The 22,509-nt window shown below is 33.7% G+C and overlaps 1 protein-coding gene across 2 annotated transcripts; it reads left to right on the plus strand.

The window, feature by feature from the left end:
- The first annotated feature begins 430 nt into the window (after positions 1–430).
- LOC102807922 (histone lysine demethylase PHF8-like) lies at positions 431–21,035 on the plus strand. 2 transcript variants are annotated; one of them, XM_085497074.1, is made up of 20 exons: positions 431–549; positions 1,785–1,870; positions 3,821–3,879; positions 5,679–5,898; positions 6,252–6,393; positions 6,568–6,766; positions 6,861–7,023; positions 8,093–8,180; positions 8,356–8,462; positions 8,792–8,886; positions 10,596–10,613; positions 11,131–11,220; positions 12,346–12,600; positions 13,017–13,162; positions 13,638–13,795; positions 13,919–14,168; positions 14,336–14,550; positions 18,189–18,394; positions 18,674–18,887; positions 19,005–21,035. In XM_085497074.1, exons 1-20 carry the CDS (start codon positions 452–454, stop codon positions 19,091–19,093), a joined length of 2,898 nt encoding a protein of 965 aa, XP_085353200.1. In that variant the 5' UTR covers positions 431–451; the 3' UTR covers positions 19,094–21,035. The 2 variants fall into 2 exon arrangements, with proteins under 2 accessions (XP_085353200.1, XP_085353201.1); XM_085497075.1 differs by lacking the exon at positions 10,596–10,613.
- The last annotated feature ends 1,474 nt before the right edge of the window (positions 21,036–22,509 follow it).

The raw sequence follows: 22,509 nt of genomic DNA on the forward strand, positions 1-22,509 counted from the left end.
CATATATTATATTATAATTAATTTTTTTTGTAATTGCAAAAACCCGCGTATGTTGCGATATTCATGATACAAAATAAGATGTATGTAATAAAAAATATTGTAACATTAAAAATTAAAAAAAAATAATTTAATTAAAAATATAATATATAAAATATGAAAAAATATACACGCCATGCAATTCATAAGATTGATTTAAAACATAATATACATATTGCGAGTGGCGGTGGCAGCAGCATATCATAAAACGATAATTTGAAAAAAAAAAAAACTTTAATATAGTTTATTTTTGATATCCAGTAAACATTAGAAAGTATTTTGGCATACTTAGCATATCTACAATGATATTCTCGGAAATTTGATTTCTCGTGACATTATAACAAAATGTTTTATTTGAGTGTCCGTATCTCGAGACTCTCGCGAGAAATGATCGACCTTCGGCTGCGTTTTCAATATGGCGTCTGTTCCTGTGTACTGCATCTGTCGACAAGTTTATGATGTTACACGCTTTATGATCGAATGTGATATTTGTAAGGACTGGTTTCATGGAAGGTAAATATGACATTCTAACTACTGGCGAAGTTTGTTAAAATGTTATTTATTTGAAGTGGAACTATGGTCGTTGGTAGTACGGGCCACTTTGTTCTGCCAGTGACTGAGTCAGCGTAGGTTTTCAGGCATCGCGTCCCGTGTTTTGAACGAGAAAACTTTTTTCCTTTGTCCCACTATTTCGGCACTATTTACAGTAGCGCGCCACAGAAAAAAGTGTGTAACGTGCAATTAACCATATCTTGTCAAAATTGTAGTCCTCAAGGTGATCTGAAGATCCAGTTCAAAATAAAGTGCCGGCATCTGTGTCAAGGTCATAGAGCTTCGTTATTTTGTTTTTCTCATTCAGCTGATCAAGCCCTTTAATGCTCGCGTACGTCTGAATGTTGATCAAGTGTGTCTACAATTCGCAGTCATGGTCGTCAGTTCAAGGTCTAGTTCGTAACTAAACAAGCTAGAGGTACACAATAGCTCTCTTAATGAGATTGAAATCATAATAAATCCCATGTGGTGTACTACAACACATCGATCGATACATTTTCATGTTTTTTTTTCTGTTTTATTGTATATGATTGAATACCAATTTAATATTGCACCTGTCTTTTTAAATCAACTTTGTTTGTTATGTGTATTATGTGTTTGCAATCTTAGTTGTTGAAATGATGTCTTGGTTGCTGACATGTCAAAATATTATACATTATTATAACATAAATGAAACAAAAAATGTTTGTTTGACCTTATTCTTCTAAGGTCAAACAGACACATATGGAAACTCAACAAATTCTCCAACTGTGTTTACCAGGATGTGTAGACATGCGAACCCTTGGTGTAAACATTTACAGAAAATTGAATTTGTCAATTAAACACAACTTGTTGACTTCTTGTTTATGATATTATACTTTAATATGTAGAGGCAATGCATGGCGGATGAGTGCAGCTGAGTAATTTATTGTTTTACTATTGTAAACTTATAATTTATTGATTTGTAGGTGCTTTTATTGATAAGCTTCTAATAGTGTAAATACAGCACTTTTATGACAACAAAATCTAATAATTATTCGATAATGAAAAATGGTTAGTGTGATTGAAGTTTTATTTGCTACGTACATATAGACTTGTACAGCAATTATATTCACTTTGTTAGTTGTAGGTCTTCCATAATTTATTTATAATATCTATTATTTATATGTTATTATGTGAGCATGTTTGACATTAAGTATTTGTGATCTTTATTACAGCTGTGTTGGTGTCAGTGAACACCAGTCTAAAGATGTGGAAGAATATCACTGCCCGCTCTGTGCAAGAATACATGGACCACCAAAAAGTGAGTTGATATAACAACCACATGTTAATTGTAAGACTGTATAGGCTTCCAACTATATATTTTTTTATATAAAATTGAATTGCTCAACTTTCTCTCAAAAGATAATGGAATACTTTATTTTCGCTGGAATTAATTTTCGCTGAAAAGGCTTTTTGGGCGTTTTGTATTAAATTTATTTTCACTGATTTTTGATGAGTATAACGTGTAATATAGGAAAAAAGTATATTCGCTGGATTTTATTTTCATCATCCCTTCAGCGAAAATAGCGAAAATAAATTCTACGCGAAAAAAAAGTAATTTACAGTATTTGATATTTGTGTACCGGTATTTGAGTTCATGTTCATATGCTGACATTTGAGACATACTGAATTTGAACACAAATGCAGGGTCCCCTACTTCCCTACCTACCCTATAATTTTGGATAATATAATAGAGCTCACTACATATAAATAAATACAACTACCTGTAGTACAGTAGTTTCAATTAATATTTCACAAAATAATTGATGTACATTGTATTGTGTATAGATAATATTTATATATTGTTTATACCTGAAATACTGTGTCCTAAGCATTGTCTGTGTAATGTGATGGTTGAATTATTTCCTGGGTTTTATTTTCACTTAATATTTGCTGTTTACTAGTAATGTTTAAATTGAATCCCAGTAAATATAACATTCTAGTTAACCACAGTATTTCCTTTACAAAACTGTATTTTATTAATTTAAAAAAATTACAGACCATCAAATCTATCAAAATTACATATTTGATGAAAGAAAGGTATATTTTACCAGTAATTCTTTATGAAACTGGTTTTTGCTTTGTTTGGACTTTGTTATTGTTGAGTGACTAGGGTCAATGAACCATGCCATGTGCTGTCTGCTTTCGTCTGTGTACATTTCATAATCCTTTGTCATAATAACAATTGTGCATTCATTGATATTGTGTTTCAGTTTTATTTTTAGTGTCATTTAAATGGATAGTGGATTGATGCTATCATCAAACTATAATTACACAACATAGTAGATTTCCTCATAATATTTTCATCTGAAAATACTATTTTTATTGTTTCAATATCAATTATCAAACATTAAGTACACAAAATACCCCTTACATCATTTCTATGTATTACACTAGACTGAACTTAGTCTAGATTGGATTTCAATTGTCACGTTTTTGCAGAAGTTCATTGACCATTTTTTCCCCTCAAAACTTGGTACATAGTTGATACATAATTTTTTATTTATGTTCCCAATCATATTCAAAATGGCCACTTGTGGCTATGTTTGATCTAAAAATGTTCAAAAACGTACATTTTATATATGTAGAGCATTACATGTATTTCTCAAATTGTCCAGTTAGGGCCATAGACAATTGTCTTATAGTCTGAGTCTGTTAATGCATGTTGATCTATGTCATGATCCAATTCAAGATTTTGTTTTACATTTTCCTAATATTACCCTGGTAGTCCTTATAGATTCACTCATGTTAGGTTGTCTCGCAGACCAACCCATTTAAGTTCACAGTGTAGAACTGGAACATGCTCTTGTACAGAATGAGGTAGACATATGGCAATTAACAACATTATGAAATCTGCATGTAATTTATCCCACTCTTAGCCTTCTAGCAGATACAGTTCAAAGGGCACCCAACACCTGCTAGTAATTATGTTTTGTACATGCTACATAGACAATGACTCAAGCTGATTTATATTTATCTTATAATGTAAGGTCATAGATTTGATATCTACTATGTCATTATTGTAATTTCTATCCACGTTTCAAGAAAATATAGTGTAAAACCACCTGCAGATTTAAATATCATATTTTAAGATTGCTTTCCAATGATGATTAACAGTTCAGTTTTTTTCCATGGACCGCATTTGTCACATACAGCTGCCATTATATACGTAGGATAATTTAAACAGTATCTGATTTTTTATTTATTGTAGTGAAACCAAGAAGAAATTGGCATAGACATGACTACTCAGAGATAGATGCAGGCAATAAGGTACAAACTTTTTTCATTGTTTTTCCTGAACTTCACTCTCTCTACAAAATAGGACAAAAATTACTGATTACATTTGATGCTTACAGATGACTGAAAAACCATAATCTTTATTCCTTGCATTGTGTAGCATCTTTTAATTTATTGAAGCTCAAAATTTGAATTTCGGTAATCTCTATCGGTTTGTGAAATATTTGTATATTTTGCAAATTGTAAAAAAGGTGAAATACACTTGGGGAAAAAAGACAGGTGTTGCTGGATGTTATAACAAATACTCTAAACCTTACAGAGCAGATGGTGAAATTAATATGTATTGTTGGATCAGCTAATGCTTCTCTCAGGTTATTTGAGGTCACATGCTTTCTTCAATTAGGTCTTGTTTACCACACAAAAGATATGCTGTATAATGGCCAGTCTTTTATTTTGTGTATTACATTAGCAGAAGACATACTTTATATTGAAATGTATGAAAAAGAAAGTGACGGCCTAATAGGTGATTTTCCGTTCACTGTTAGTCTTGTGTATTGCGTCGAAGGCACGGACCGAATGTCAAAATCAAACGATTTGATTTTCAGTGTCGAAATGCTGATCTTTCAGAAGGGAATATGGCATCGAAATATCATTTATTAATAAAAAATCAACCATCATTAACTATGTATAGCACATTAAGCTTGGAAATACCCGCAGAATACGTGCTAATTTGTCAAATTCCATGCTATTTTTTTTTACCATTATGATGCTACGATCTTTACTAGTCCCTGTTCAGATGCAGTCTGTGCATACGTTTGTGTGTGCGACCGGATCTATATCTCAGACATTTCCTGACCGATTACATTCAAACTTCATACATACACCATACATAATACACATATGTTTCACGATCTGATTCAAAATGGCTGAATGGTGGCGATTTTTGTGCTGAAAAACCTTTGAACCTTTTAGCATTTCGGATCTCAGCTGTTTACAGATGGATTTTGCTTAAACTTGTTCATAGATTGGACCTTGATGCATGTCATTTTGTTTTTCTGATCACCATTAGTACACCATTTATTTTGATATAGAGATCTGGCATCAAGATACAATCACACACAAAAACATACACTGAAGCACCCTTTATATAGGGTTAATTGGATTGACACCTCGGATTTTAAAATTGGAGAGAAACACTGTGATTGGTTTGCCATGTGAGATCATTATTAAGTATACGTTGCAACTTAATGCTGCGATTTCTTTTGCGTTGGTATTGATAATAGTGTACTTGTGACCATTACATGAGTGGCTTATGTAAATTGATTTGTGATTCTTTGTAATATAGATGCATATATTGTGATGTGAAATCCAGCTGAGCATGAAACGACTTCAAATATGAATAAATCGAGAAACGCACACATGGATAAGCATGCACTATAATATTACTACTGGTATATAAATAAAACTGTATACCTTAAGTTTGATAACTAACAGGGACTGTGCCATGCATGGCTTATTTGTCCATTTTTTTACGTTCAATTTCGCACATGCCGCAGGTCTACTGCATGGTACTGTGAGGTGTCTTCACTCGTATATTAATATACTATATAGTTTTTATTCAACGTTATTGTGCACATACATGATAATATTAATTTAGCGTATACTCAAAATATTAAATCATCGAATACAGGCTTTATACAAGAAAAAATGTGATAATCTTGAATGTATGACAAATAAGTTTGTTCAAAGGTTGTTACTCTAAAGCTGAGACAGATTCATTATTCATATATTCTACATTGAATGCTATCATTTGACATATTATTTTTTCACAGCCAGTACAGACTGGAACACCAGTTTTTATGAAAGAACTTCAAAGTCGAACATTCCCCTCTGCTGAAGAAATCATAATTCACCTACATGGCAGCGAATTGACTACAGACTATTTTGACAAATATGGTTTTAATAAACCAATCCTTATTAACAGTAAAGAAGGGCTTGGTTTGGTAGTAACTCCTCCTAATTTTAGTGTTAATGATGTTGATGCATGTGTGGGTAAGTAATGCACTCTGTATTACTTTAAAATTGTAACCAGTTGACATAAAATCTGAAGTTTGATTATTGTATCATTTAGATTTCAAATCTTGAAATAAAGAAGGGGTAGCTAGACTTAAGTATATAGTTACAGACTATTTAGTTTATCCATACAATGTATATGCCCTTCAGAGTCATTTTGGTCTAATATTTTTGAGAAATTTTGGAACTTCTAAAGTTACTTTATTTTCAAATAAGTTATTGTGACACAATATTTAAATTGGCCATTATACAACGTGTTAAAACTTTTAGAGATAAAACCTTTTCAAATACTCACATAAATAAACATTTTCATTTCTTTCTTTCATCACAAGGTCCTGCCAAAGAAGTACATGTCATTGATGTATCAAAACAAGAGGAATTTAAAATGCCAATGAGAGAGTGGAGAAATTATTTCAATAATCCAGTCAGAAATAAAATTTACAATGTTATTAGTTTAGAATTTTCTGATACAAAGTAAGTATTTCAAATCAAAGTATTTCAGCTGAATACCGATTGTTGTTCTAAATTAGACTATAAATCATATATATAACTTGGCAAATTGTGAAGAAATTTCATCTCTATTCTGTACTAAAGTTGAACATAATTACAACCCAAAATTTCTTATACTATTTTTTTTTTTCCTTACAGATTAGCTGAAATTGTAATATCACCCAAATTAATTAGACAGTTATGTTGGGTTAATAATCTATGGCCCGATCAGCTGCCAGAGGATTGTCCATATACCAAACCACAAGTACAAAAATACTGCCTGATGGGAGTCAAAGATAGCTATACAGATTTTCATATTGACTTTGGTGGTACTTCTGTATGGTACCATGTGCTTAGAGTGAGTCACTAGTTTTACACTATTGAGATGTTCATAATAATTCCAGATTGGGGATATCAAAGCGACTGAAATAATGTTGTGTTATTTGTTGCAGGGTGAAAAGGTGTTTTATATTATAGAGCCCACACAGTCTAATTTGACTTTATATGAAAATTGGGTGTCTTCATCACAGCAGAGTGAAATGTTCTTTGGTGATCAAGTTGATAGATGTTATAAATTAACTGTGAAACAGGGACAGACATTGTTTATTCCAACAGGTATGTAATGTGTGTTTTATAATGTTCTAGAGATTTTCTTTCTAGGTTATGCATTGATTGCATTTCATAATTTTTTTCAAAGGGAGCATGTCAGTGAGACATTCTCAAAACCATTAAAAAGTGAAAAAGTTTGTTGCAATGAAAATTTGTCAAAGTCGTAAAGACAGCAAGTCACAGCAACTCTGATAAAGGGTTTACATTATTTTATTGTAGTTTCAAGGGACCTGTGTTCAGGGATTTGTCAGTGTCAGTCAGCATTGGTCGCTCGCAATCAGCTCTCTGCTTCTTTGAGTGAGGGTGGCAATGTGTCATCCATATAGTCAAAACCTTCAGCATTTCTTTTATTTTAGTTGTGAAACAGATAAAATTAAATAATCTTTACCAACACTGAAGAAATTCTAAGTAGGGATGACACAAACCATCAATCATCATCGTCAAATCAGACGCATCAACATTTTGCAATGAGTGGATCCTTGTTGTACATTCGCCTAGGCGAAGAAATGCAAGTTATGCCAGTAGTTCAACATGTTGCTGTACAATCGTGATACACATGATAAAACACCATGCTAACAACTTTGATTAGGCAGCATAAAAGTACATTATCACCATGACACTATAAGACAAGAATTTACTTTCAGTAGCAGTCAAAATATTGCCTAAGTTGTACAGTGTCTTTTTGCAAGCAGAAAATAATGATGCCATAACATCTACTTCACAGGTCCTGTATTTTTTAACCAAATGAAGAATTTCAGTACACATATACCCCGGTAGTGTGCTTTGAGCTCATGTTAAATCTCCTTAACTATACATAGCATGTTCTAGAATTATTATCTACACATCAGTAAAAATGCAACATGCTGTAATGAATTGGTATTCTTTCATCATTAATCAAACTTGAATCCATCGATGTACAGAATGCAGTTTCATAGATATGAACACAATATTATGCCATTTAAAATACCTAACACTGTTTGTAGTTAATATACTAAATACTTCCCCCAATATTTAATTATAATCTATCTCCATCTTTCATTGTTCACTTGGAAACAAACATTTTTGTCCTTTTTAGGTTGGATACATGCAGTATTTACACCGGTGGATACAATGGTATTTGGTGGAAATTTCTTACACCATTATGACATAGGATTACAAATACAGTGAGTACAGGTTATTTACATCATTTTCATTAATGTTGAGTCATACTGTGTTGTTTTCGCCAGCATGAGATGCATTTCAATCATATATATGTATTGACACCCCTGAGGGTTTTTTGTTCCTCCTCTGTGGTTCTCATTGTTCATCATAGAGATGTATAATTTTTGTTATTTTCAGAATTCATGAATTGGAAAAACGTGTAAAGACACCAGAAAGATTTCAATTTCCATGGTTTGAAACAACTATGTGGTATGCTGCCAAACACTTTCAAGAATTATTCAAAGGTAAAGATGCCCTCCTCATTACAATCTATATATCGAGAATGTGAAAAAAAACATGTCTCTATGCCAGCAATTAAATGTAATATTTATATTCAAGCTGTATTTTTGACTGTATTTGTTAGAAATGATTGTTTCAACTCAATAGTTTTGTTCTTACTGAAATCGTGATCATACCATCTGATACAAAAATGCAGTGCTGGGTTCACTCTACATTAACAAGTGTCTGCATTTCCAATCTTTCTCCTACATGCCCTGCAAACATTAATATTGATAATATTTGATTGCATGATAGTTATGAATATGTGTTTATATCTGAATGTTGCATCTGACAGATTATCGAGATGATGAAAAGAAGCCGCCAGCATATCTCTTAAAAGGTGTTAAATCACTGTGCACTGCCCTCAGAAGCTGGACAATGAAAAAAGAGGTTTGTATATAGTCTCTATCTCCATTTTGATTTGTTTTCCTCATTTCATTTTTAGTTCACACATTGTTAATACCCCAGCTGCCTCCGTCTGTTTTTTTTTCTGAAATTGGACATGGCGCATTGATTGGTCACATTTTTAATGAGTCAATTATTTATACCTCATTCAAACGCCCTTATTTGTATAAGTTACCAGAAGTAAACAAAATCTCAATTGGCACCATCGCCAAGCAAGTCTCACAAATAGGGAACTTCGTGTCTGCATTAAATCAAATCCTTTAATAACTTTCTGTACTATATTTCACTTGATTATACCACACAATGAGCGAAAATTTTAACATTGGCAGGGTGGAAAATTAGTTTGTTTTGAGAAATACTTCACCATTTGGTGGAAGTTCGTGGCGGAGTTAATGCACCTCGTTTGACTCTTTAAGTCGGATACTTACAATGGTTGATGAATGTGTCAGGATATCACACCATTTCAAGAGAGTTTGCATCATTTTCTAAAAAGTTTCAAGTTGTCCCTATTACCTCAGCAAAGGCGTGACAACAAGTTTTCATTGTAATTCCAGCCAAAGTGGGAAGTTGTTCAGCATACCGGGGTACATGATATATGACTTAGTATCGTGGTTGTTTCAGTTTAGTTTGAATAAATTTATGCTGGACTTTAGAAGTTGACCAGACACACACAATCTGCATAAACATATGCAACAGTAGTAATACTGATCTTCCTGGGAGTTTGTTCCGATAACGTAGTACATCTGTTGGGAGTCTCCATTTCAGAGTGTGCATTGCTCCTGCGATCACATGAAAATTAAAATGCAATATTTGATGCAATCACTGACAAAATTCATTTGTTTCTCGTTGTTTGTTTGGGTATGAAAAAACATCTCATCACGATAAAGGTGCAAGTAAATAATATTTTACTCAAACACTTTTAGACTTAAACAATGAAAAGACTTGTACATAGATTTACTCTATAGAGCAAACTGAAATACAATTACAGCAAACACCTACATGATTCTGCAACATTGAATCACCCACCAGTTGACTATGAATACGGACATGTAATTTATTAATTATTCAAGTGGGTGACCTTTGGTACTGACATCATGTCTTACATGATTGGATGTTTTTACAAAGGCTAAAGGTCGAGTTATGCAAATTTATAGTGGGTTGAACAGGACCATATAGCAAATGTTCTGAAGTTTATTTTTCGGTAGCGAAATAGAAAAAAAACAGACAGAGGTAGCTGGGGTAACATTGCTTATTGCAATTGGTAATACTGCTGCTTGCACTAAAATAAATAAATATCAATTTTTCAGCTTGGCTGTCCACATGATTCATTTTGTATGTACTGCTTTTAAAGTAAGGTGACTGCTGATGACATGTGTTCTAATGATTGTTTACTGTGTGGATGAAGATGTTACGTTATTACTTGCATGATTTACATACAGAGTCAGTCTTACTACCACATTTAAATAACCCTCTCGGATCCTTGCATGTGTTAAATATTTTTAATATCTACCCCTCCCCCCAAAAAACAAATAAACACACACATATGTAGTTCTGTTACTTTCACTGCTATTTACACAAACACTACTTAAATCATAGCTAACATTTGGATTTGAGATGATGAAAGTAACTGTTCTTCATTATTGTTTTTTTTTTTCCTTTTATTTCTAATTATTGACTACATGATCATCTGACAGCCAAAAGATCTGACTATTGTAAGTCATGTTCATGTTATTAACTTGTGCAATATTAATCATGGTTAATGCACAGGCTAGCAGGCTGGCAGGCAGGCGTTGTGTAACTTTAGGGCTGGCCGCTTAGTTAACCTTTTGGGAAATAATGGCAACATCGTCTCCTCGCATCTCTACAGTGTTTTATTTTTTCTTTCTGTTACACTGCCCTATTTTGGGGTGTTAAGACTTGCTGTATGTATAGAGCTATGCATTTAAAACACTTTCGCTGTGTACAGTGCTGTCAGTTTTTGTTTTTTTAGTTTCCCATTTTCTACCATCCTTCATCTTATCTGGATTTTTAGTTTCTTCAGTCCTGTTTCTAGTTGTCGCATCAGGATTTGGTTTACATTCGTCTTCACTTCACTACATCTTAACTGACTGTGTTGCCCTTAATCTTCCCTATGTATTGCATTTTGTCATGTTACTTAGGCTATTCAAGTTTAGATTTCCTTTCTTCATCTCTCTTGATTATATTCTCATCATGTGTTTCTCATTTCAGTATTTGAAACAACGTCAACATGAAATTCCAGAGACAATCAATTATAGCTCGTTAATCAAAGAGCTCAGTAAAGAATTGAAGCAGTTTGATGTAAGTATTTCAACATTTGATTATCTGTTTTGTAGAGTGTCTGGGTAAGCTCAAATACAAAATAACTGAGAGTTTTTACGCTTTAGCTTCTGACATTTTTATTACATTCTCCATCCATGTATGATATCATCCCCATATTCAACATAGCCAGTTTTATTATGTATGGCAAAATATTTCAAAAATTTGTGCACACTAAAACAAATTAACCCTTTTTCAGCCCCAAATAAAATCCCCTTGTTTTTAGTCCCCATTCGGACACAATCCGAAAACGGGGACTTATGGATTGACCTTTGTGTGTGCGTCCATGCATCCATTCGTGCACCCGGACCTATATCTTAGACATGCCTGGACTAATTAAATTCAAATTTCAAACACGCATCATACATAATATTATACATATGTACATCAATGGATTTATGGATGGATTTTGTTCAAACTTGGTACATAAATTGAACATTATGAAACCTTGATGCACGTCATTTTGTTTCAAGATGGCTGACTGGCGGCCATTTTGTTCAGCTTCTGTATCTATATCTCTGACATGTTTATGTTCCAACTATATTACTATAAACAAAACTATATATCTTAAATTTGATAACTAACAGGGACTGTGCCATACATGGCTTGTTATTGTGTGGTTTGCCATTATGTCTGGCATAGTTTAAAAACAGAAAAAATTTGCTTAATATCAATCATAAAACAGTGTGTTGACAGACTTCATAGATTTCTTGTTTCCCATGCTGATCCAGAGTGTAACATTATGGTATAATTTCTGCCATTGTAGTGTTGGTTTGCTAGTTAGATGCATATAAAAGACACTAGTTCCCTCAAAAAATACCAGTGGCTGTTTAGGTTATGTGTGGTGCCAATCAAAAAATAATAACACTCATAATACATTTTTAGCCCTAATTAACAAATGACGAAATAGACATAAGAAAGATTGCAAAGATCACAGTGACTACTTTCTGCTGCACCACCTCATCTATGTGCCTTGATAACTGTATCTCTTGTCTAGATAAGAGCATTCATATGGTTAGATCTTTAAAAATGTGTGTTGAGCATTTTGTAACATTTTCTCATGTTAAGCCTGTATGTTGTTGACACATTTTGTAATTGTTATCATAGACTAAGTCATCGTCTAAAAAGAAGGAAAAGAAAAAGGGTAAGAAGAAGACTGCTCCCTCACCAAAGCAACAAATGGATTTAAATATTCTGCATCAGTATACTCAAGAGAAATTACAACAAGTATCAGAAGAAATGTCCCAGCAGTTATCACAGTATGTGGTTGGAGATCTGTCGAGTAATGAAATGAAATTGCCACTTACTAAACACTTATCTCACAGATTGCCTGCTCAGGTTGTAGCCCCAAGAGTACATGAGGTAACTTATTTCACTTGCATTCCTGTATAATTAAATGGGAGTCTTTGTCGTTATCTTGTATGTATGTACCGGTATGTCTGTTTCTCTGATATAAAAAAAAAACAATTATTAAATTTAAAGAATTACCCAACTGATTCCAATGAAACTTAGCTCTCGAACTTAGCTGCTCCACTGATATTACGAGACATACTCAACAAATTTAAATGAAACTTTGTACATATGTGCTTGTTACCGTACGTAATCTACAGACCTGTCTGAATCTTAATTGAAATTTGTGTATATTAAATATCTAATTTGCATAATAATTAGCTTACCATTGATATTTTAAAAACCATGTAGTTTATACACAGACATAGATTAATACACAGACATTTTGTGTTTAGTGTTGAACTTTAAATTTGTTTTTCTATCATCAGCCTTATCAAGCACTACCTCAAGAAATGAAACCGGCAATAAAAGTACGCATTCCAAAACCAGGTGCCTTGGTTGATGAGAAAAAAGAGGAAACTCCTCCTGTGAGTTCAGGATTAAAACTTGTACTTTCTAATGGTAAAATAGTTAGGTAAGACATATTTATTTCTCATTTTGTGAATTTCTTCATTTATATACAAGAATTTTGTGCTAACTTTGTTCTGTAGTTTTTCGGAAAGCAATATAGAGGCAAACTTAGCTAGATATAAACACCATGTTCATTACCACTATTGCCTGTTTGTATGCATGTGATGTTGCCAAGCCCCAAAACATTCATTCTGGCAAATGGCTGCCAATTCGAATATGCTAATCGTCATGTTGTACATACAAAGAATTGTCATCTTCAACTAGTTCTTTGATTTTTTAGTTAGACTATGAAAGTGATTATGCATATGTATCTATTAAATCTCCTGTTTGATATGATTGTATTTTAAATGTTTTCCATTAGAAGTTTACAAATATATATTGTAAATTTCTTACACCATTATATATATATAATATATTGTACAAATATCTAAATTTGATAGGGAAAACAATAAATTCACAGCGTTAATTTTTTTTCTTAGTCGTAGTGGCTCACCCAGTCTTATGCGACAAAAAAAAGGTCAGTTTCAACCACTGGTTAGCACAAGCAGTGAACTTGATTCCAGCGATAATGAAGAGATTGTTGTGGATGATGACAGGCCAACATCAAGACCAGGATCACTTAAGTTAAAATTATCATGTAAGTCGGATGAGTGAGCTCACATTGAAACATTGAGTTATACTGCAAGTTATAGTTTTCCTATTATTTTTGCCAGATCACGTTGAATTGTTCTTTTCAGCTGTAGTATTGTTTTTATTATAGTTAATGGAAAAGACACTACCACTACTCAGGAGAGTTCTCAAGAGAATTATACAACAACACAGAGTGAACCCTCTGACTCTGGAGATGATTTGATGCCTTCAGATAGAGGACCACCACCTCCTTATCCAGGTGTTATTGTTGTGCCTAATAAAGTTGGTAGTATAGATGACCTGTTACAAGCAAGTCAATACGAGTTGCCTTCTGCTCCGCCAGCCAATTTCACTATAGCCGAAATTGAGGAAGAACTCAAGTAAGTGACACTCTGTCAGTGCATGCCCTGTAATGTTTTATTAACAGTATGTCCTACAGTCAGTCAGTCCAACAATATGTTGCAGTCCTTTTGTATGATAAAAAGATGGTAACATATTAATTTATACATAGGTTACAATTTTAATAAATACGCATGTTTTGCTGTAGGAATCAACCAGCATCGCCCAGTACTCATGATGCTATACAGGGTATGTTATCTATGAGTTTACCGAAAACAGTGCCTGATTCTAGCAGCCCAGTGCCACATTCCACAGCATTATCTTCATTTATGAATATCCCACCATCCAAACCAAAGAGAATATATGCAGATTTAGAGGATAGTCCAGATAGTCTTCCAACTTGTTTTCAAGATTCTAAATATGGTAAGAGTTAGTTTTTACTATGATCTAGCATCGCAATGTTGTACTTCATTGTTCAGCTTCCAGGAATGAAACAATGTGGTGATTATGAATGAAATGAAAAACATAGTCAACAAATGTTGTGTTCAAATATTACTGTAAAACATGTCTTTTTCGCGAGCATGTCTTTTTAGCAAATTTAGCGAGAGAACTGATTCGCTAATTCAAGATGTCGCTAATGACTTTCTTATAAATTCAAAATGGCCAAGGCTAGAGGATTTGTATACATAAAAATCTGGGGCGCTTCCTAATTACACTTGACAGTTTTTGACTCCCATGTGCGAAGCACAAAATGGGAGTCTTTGCAGTTAGTGTGTCTGTCTGTATGTGTGTGTGTGTGTGTATGTGTGTATGTGTGTCCGACTGTTCCACTGCTATCTCAAGAACCATACATCGGTTTTTGATGAAACTTGGTGCATAGATGCTCTGGGCCAATGCGCAGATTTGATTAGGTTTTGGTAAAAATCTATGCTCGTTAATTACCTAATTTGCATGATAATTAGCTATTTTTTAGCTGTTCTATGACTGTTCCACTGATATCTAAAGAACCACTCATTGGATTTTGATGAAACTTGGTACATAGATGCTCTGAACTAATGCGCAGATTTGATTAGTTTTTGGTAAAAATCCGTGCATATTAATTACCTAATTTGCATGATAATTAGCTATTTTTTAGTGGTTCCATGACTGTTCCACTGATATCTAAACAACCACTCATTGGATTTTGATGAAACTTGGTACATAGATTTTCTGAACTAATGCTAGGTTTTGATTAGTTTTTGGTAATAATCCGTGGATACTAATTACCTAATTTGCATAATGATTAGTCAATTTTCGGTTTTTCATTGTGAAATAGGGAAGGGGATAGGCAAACACACACACAACCAAAACAGACAAGTAATTATTAATGATGTATCATTGCAATTAATTTATTCTGTAAAAATACTGTTATGGGAATAACAAATGTCAAATAAATAAGACGATTCGACGTTTCATCGACAATGTGTAGCAATGCCTGAAGTCACGTTTCACTGACAATGCGTAGCGATGCCTGAAGTCGGATTTGGTAGCACTCTCAGTGTCTGACCCAACACTCGAATCACTTGTACAATTGTTTACCAAGTTTGGTACAGCAAACTTTTTTCTTGAAAACTGGGAATAACTTGCGTGGCTGTGGCTGGCGTGGTGGTTGATTTGGTGACAATATAAAATAGTTTCGGATAGAATTGATCTGACCAGCAGCGACAGGAGAGGACATACTTGCAAAGGAAGCATGGAACGAATGATAAAAATGATGCCCAATCACTTGTATTTATGGCAAAAACAATAAATAAAAACACGTTTTTCTATAGATTTGTACAGCTTGGGTACTTGGGCATTGTTTTAATTGCGCTAGACGTCTGACAGTACAGCTTTGGTTTATATTTCCTGTTTCATAATCAAGCCAGCTTATAATGATATTCACGTACTTCACAGTCCACGCAAACAGGGTCAAACTATAGCCCCACCCCTATATAACCAAATACGAAACGATACCGAGAAAGTAACAATTACATGTATTAAAAATAATTTCCTGTGACCAATCGGAGAGACGAAATCATTCACGAAAGCCCAGGCCTGTTACAAGGCATTTTCTGATTGGTACAAGTTCAGATTATTTTCAATTCTCACAAATAGCTAATTTAAATATTTGGGTCAGGCGGGTCACGTAGACTTCACTTTGCTGTAAGACAAGTTGATCGCACAAGTTTGTGGAACTAATCCATTCGACTTCAATTTTGATTATTTTCGGCAAGCGAGTCCTTTCCAAACTAATGCCAGTTATTTTGTTACTTCCCTGAACATTTTGTCTCGAATCATCCAAAAACGAACGTCTCAAATAAAATGCAAAAAATAACCCAAAATCACGATCAGCGAGAGTGGGCTGCGTAATCATTACATTCTCACAGTCGGAGCTACGTCACGATCCCTCAAACGTTGCCATGACCCTTCTATGGGGCAATAAACAATGCAGGTGGAAGTGAGGCACGATAAGCTCTGTGTCAGCCTGATTGTAAACAACCGGGTGGCTGGCACTTATTTCTGGGTTCTTATTGACAAAACCACTCAACTCTTGGTGGCTCTTAATGGAGGGTCAAATGTAACAAATTTTCACTGAGTGGCTCTTAATTGAGGGTGGCGCTTATTTGCGGGTTTTTACGGTAATCATCACATATCAATGAATGTTTATACATGGATGCTGTAGGACAATAGACAGACCTGGATAATTGTGGGTTAAAATCTGTACATATTAATTACCCAATTTGCATAATTAACCAATTTTAAGCTTTCACACTGATATCTAAAGTACTAATTTCCATTTTAATGAAACTTAGTACAAAGATGCTCTAGGACAATGTACAAACCTAATTAGTTTGGGGTCAAACTCTGTTCATATTATTTCCCCAATTAGCATAATAATTCATAATTTTTTGGTTCTAATCACATTTCAATTAAACTTGGTACATAGAGTTTTTGTTACATTGCGCAGACCTCATTAGTTTTACAATCAAATCTGTTCATGTTAATTTTCTGATTTGCATAATTAGTTTTCAGCTAAGTAATTTCAAATTATATTTAATGTGTCTCCAATACTCTCAGCACATGGGAGTTCTTTCTAAGCTTTCTTTGATTCTTTGTTTTTATAGAGTTGATAACTGCCCATTTGTTTTGGCACGCGACAGAAAGTATTGTGAAAACAGGAAATCAACAATGACAAGAGAGATTCACTAAATCAACATTTCGCTATTACGTCATTTTACTACAATTCGCTAAAATTGCATGTCGCTTTTTCAACATGTTTTATAGTAATTCATATTATTAGTTTTATAATCAATTCACACATCCGTTTGTTGTGTTGCAGTTAGACATTCAACCAGTGCTTTATTGAAGACATTAGGTACAGGATATAATCAACATATTTAATAATCACATATGGTCATGTGATCTCTTTAAATATGCACATCTTGTCTGGAGCACTATTGCTGATAGAAATTCAACTAGTGTTTTATTGAAGACATTAGATACATCTAATAATTAGAATATTCAATAACTATATATGATCATGTGATCTCTTCAAAATTACATAAATATCATATCTGGAGCACTATTGCTGATAGATATTCAACCACTGTTTTATTGAAGACATTGGGCATACAATATGATCAATGTAATTTGATAACCATATATGGCCATTTAACTGAATTAAAAATGCATATCATATGTGGAGCACTATTGCAGGTATAGACCTAAAAACAATGCTTTATTCTGATCAACATATTTAACAAGTGTATTAAACGCTACTGCATATATAACTCTTCAACCAGTACATGTAATACGGGGGGGGGGGGGGGGTCTACTATCTCTTATGGCTTCCTTGTTTATTAATGGTATTCTTACATTGCTCTTGTGAATCTACAATGTCCTTCAGATGACCTTATTTTGATGAATTATAAAATGCTTCTAAATCTCTCAGCTTAGTTATAATGAAATCTCACAGTATGCAAAAAAGTCAGCAATTAACAAAAGACTGTAGTAAGTAAATGTATCTGTTTAATTGACAGTGTATCCCACCCTAGACGATGACGAGGGTCCATTATTCAAATCAAGATCCAAGAAACCGAGGAGAGATCCAGCTGATGCACCATGGAATCCCAAAGCTAAATTAGTAGCATCATGTCCGAAACCTGACAGGCCAGTAAGAGAGGCTGCTAAAAAACCGAATGTTGAATCGGGTTTAGCTGAAGCTGCTGCAAGGTTAGCCAACCAGGTAAATATTATATCATGTCCTTATGCATTTTAGACTAAGATCTAAGTGTGACCATTCAATTACCATTCTCTTTGATCATGATTTGACCCTCCCTGTGACTTACATATAACATATTTTCAACAAATATTTATGTATAGAAATTTGCTGGGAGAAGCACACTGCCTTAGTATTTTGTATTTCTAATATGGTACACATTTCCAACAACAAAAATAGTGTAGTATTTTTAAACTCGTTTTACTGTTAATTTGCTGAATGTTATGTTAATATTTATTTTCACAGCCAAGACCAAAGAGGCAATACATAAGAAAAAAGTCTGTTGAGAAGCCTTGTAGTGATCCTATACTTGAACCTAGTCCATCCACATCAGGTTTAAACCTCAGTCATTCCATGGGTACAGATGCATTTCAACATGAACTTGATAGTGAACTCAATTTGTCTAGTAGTGCACCAGGCTCACTTATTAAAGGTGCTCTCAAAGACCAGTCTGGAAAATGTAAGTAGTATTTGGTGTTCTCAACAGATACCGGGTAATTGTATTTGTAAATTTCATTGCTAGGCATAAATCCCTGCTTTCTCGTTTACAATTCTTGTCATTTTTTTTGTTTTACAGCAAGAAAACCTAAGAAAGGCATGGCTACAGCCAAGCAAAGACTCAGTAAGATACTAAAACTACAGAAAGGCGGAAGGCTGATTCTTTGATAGTAGTCCATAATACAGGGTTACTAATTCATTAATAATGTACAGATTAACTATTTATACTTCCTGGGTTTTTCACGTCTCAGATGTTTATGACTATGCAATGTATTTATTTATTTCATTTTGTATTTAAGCTTAATTTCTTTTAAATTAAATTAAATTAAATTTTGGGGTTGTGATTTATTTGTAATTTCAGGTCAAGGATCAGTTTGTTATTTGTAAATATTCTTTATTTGCATGCATTGGTCGGCAAACTTTTTCAGGGAATTTATATTTTTTTTCTTAATACATGAATGCATAATGCATTCAGTTTTGTTGCTATGTAGGATTTTGTACATATTTCTCAAGTCCTGGCCCTTTTTGTATGGTACACTGTTATTTTCTGCTTTCAAAATTCCATATAATAACCAGTGAGTCTGATTTTTTTTGGCAAGTTCTGCCACAGTCTCGAACTATTTCATACCTGATATGTATCTGGTCATTTTACTGCTGGTATGCCCTCTTCTCCTTAATTTAGTTTTTCATTTTTTTCTACATAATTTTATGTCCTATTACAAGAATTATGTAATACTATTTGCATAAGAGGTTGCTTATATTATTAGTAGGGGTTTACGGGTATACCACACAGTGCTGTCAGTGGATAATGTACTTATTTTGCCCCAAACCCTGCTATTCATATTCAGATGAATTGAATGCACTTGTCTTTGTTCAGGCACTTCTTACAGCAATAGAAAAAGAGGGTTAAAACACCCATGATGACAATGTCATTAGCAAATCCATGGCATTTATGTGAGGTGAAATACGCAATTGATACTGTAGAATACTTTATTTTCACTAGAATTAATTTTCGCTGATTTTTGATGAGTTTAATGTGAAATATAGGAAAAAAAGTATATTCGCTGGATTTTATTTTCACAGAATCATTCCTTCAGCGAAAATAGCGAAAATAAATTCCAAGCAAAAATAAAGTATTCTACAGTATTATATTTTCATTTGAGCCTTATTTACCAGTGACACAGTATTCCATGGTGTTTTTAATGGCAATAAGAAATAATTGTTTTGTTGAGGAAGATAAAGAGGGATTTGGTCCTGATACTAATGTATGTATAATTCATGTGTGAAATAGTATACCACATATTTCTGCCATAGCAGAGATTTGTAGATGGATTGTTTAGGATTTCAGAAAGGGCCATTGCAATATTTATTCGTATGTGGACAAATTTTTGTGGTAGTGGTATATTCCATGTAGAGGTAGTGAATATGTTCATTATAATCATGAAACTGTGTTAATGGTTGATTTCTTAAAAAGCAAAGCGTGCAATAAAACTGTCCACTGACAGCACAGGTTAATCAAAACTAGAACCATGTTATTGGGTCATCTTGCCAGTATTTTTTCTTTGGACCAAAAAAAAAAACGTGTTATTCTATGTATTGCATTCAGGTGGTTGTGCATTGACCAATCATACTGACTAGGAATTCTTATGGAATGTTATATCAATGTTTCATTTTGCAAGCTCGTAAGTAAGTAAGTTCTTGAGTTCCTGTAAATCTATATTTTTACGGCCAACTTCATTGACCTTGATCGTAATTTTTGCTCAATGGATACAATGTATTCACTTTACATGACTCTCTGTTTGACTACTATAGACATACAACTGTACAGGACTTGGATGTCTTCGCAAAATAAGTCTTGGTGGAAATTGATCAAACTCTTATTCTGCAGCAATTTCTGACAATTTTATATCCAGTCAACTCCTAGTTCCATGGTGTATTTATAGCAATTCATAACACTGTAAATAGACCGCATGTTTCACCTGTTCATTTCTATTTATCTATTTGTAGACATTTTTCATTCAAAGATTGTTAGATTATATTGTTTAAAATATTTTCACATTTTATTTTTGATCAAATGAAACAGCAGAATAAAATGTTTTGTACATAGGGACTGATCTGTATATTCGTGTGCGTTTTGTGTGACATGTCTGCAAGAAGTATGTACCATATTTCAAGTTATAATTTACAGATGATCACAGCTGATTGACTACAAATATAATGCAGATTTATAGGGATTGAGTATATACAACAATACCTTTTGTAAATTTACGATTGAAGGCAGGCCATCATTTGGTTTCTGCGTATTGGGAAATTAAACATTTTATCTCCAGTACCTACAAAGCTTGTAGAATAGACAGATTGTCTAGTGTCAATCTGTCAAATTTTAGTTCTGCAGTTACGGTAATGAAGAGGACTGTCGCAACATGAACAGGATTTTGATATTATTAGTCCATGTTCGAACAAAGTCTGAAAAACAGGGTCTTGTGGATTGACATCTGCATTGTCTCAAGCATGCTTGGACTGATTAATTTCAAACTTATAACATACATCTTATCTGACATATGCACATGAATTTGTTTCGTGATCCAATTCAAGATGGCACAATGCAGCTATTTTAAAGCCAATAATCTCAAAATCACACATTTTATTTTTCGGGTTCAAAATGGCTAACTGTTTTGTTTCTGTGTTGGTGTTCATAATTGCACACTCTAATTTTCACCTGCTTTTTAATTTATTTGTTTAAAGAGTCATGAGTAACGTCCATATTTTTTCCACATTATAATTAGGTGATTACTAACCAATTTATATATACAATGTATGCTTAATTAATTTGTAGGACCTTTCCCCACCCTATGCTGTGATCATCCGACTATAAGCTGTGATCTTTCTTACCTTTGTAGTTATTTCTTCATGTTATGCTGTGGTCTGTCCTACCTACCTGTGATCTGTAATATCTCTAACGTATGCTAAAACCTGCCTACCCTAACATTTAAAGGGCAAGCCATGTGTAGTTTAACTATGCTATTTTTTGGATTGGGTTAAAATGGCCGACTGGTGGCATGCCTGGCAACTTCACTTATACATCGGACATCATCAGCAGTCATCGCGTTAAAACAAGTGTAGCCATATCTCCATATAAATTTGAACTCGCGTATATAAAACAAAAGGTGGTTACCGGGGTACATTGACAATGACTTGTTGAACAAGATTCACCTGGGGATTAACACCCCCCCCCCCCACACACACACACACATGCTATAAGATCTATACACTGGCTCTTAATGTAACCTAAAATGCACCAATAAACAATGACTATTCTAATTACACAAGTTAGCCTAAATTGGAGTGACACAACATTTATATAGTTGCCCCGTGTCCATTGTTATACGTATGATGCTTTCGATAGCATCCAGTTTTTTTTCAACATCCATTGTCCCATCCCTGCCCGCCATAGTGTTCTATACAAAATGAGTTGTGTGTCAAAAAACAAACCACAATGAGGAGGGAAATACAGACAACTATTAAATATAATCTAACTTTGGTCAGATGAAAGTCCTAGATGCTCCGCGCCTCAGACTTTCAAC

Source organism: Saccoglossus kowalevskii, chromosome 3 (genome assembly GCF_978046115.1).
Source record: "Saccoglossus kowalevskii chromosome 3, keSacKowa6.1, whole genome shotgun sequence".
Taxonomy (NCBI): Eukaryota; Metazoa; Hemichordata; class Enteropneusta; family Harrimaniidae; genus Saccoglossus; species Saccoglossus kowalevskii.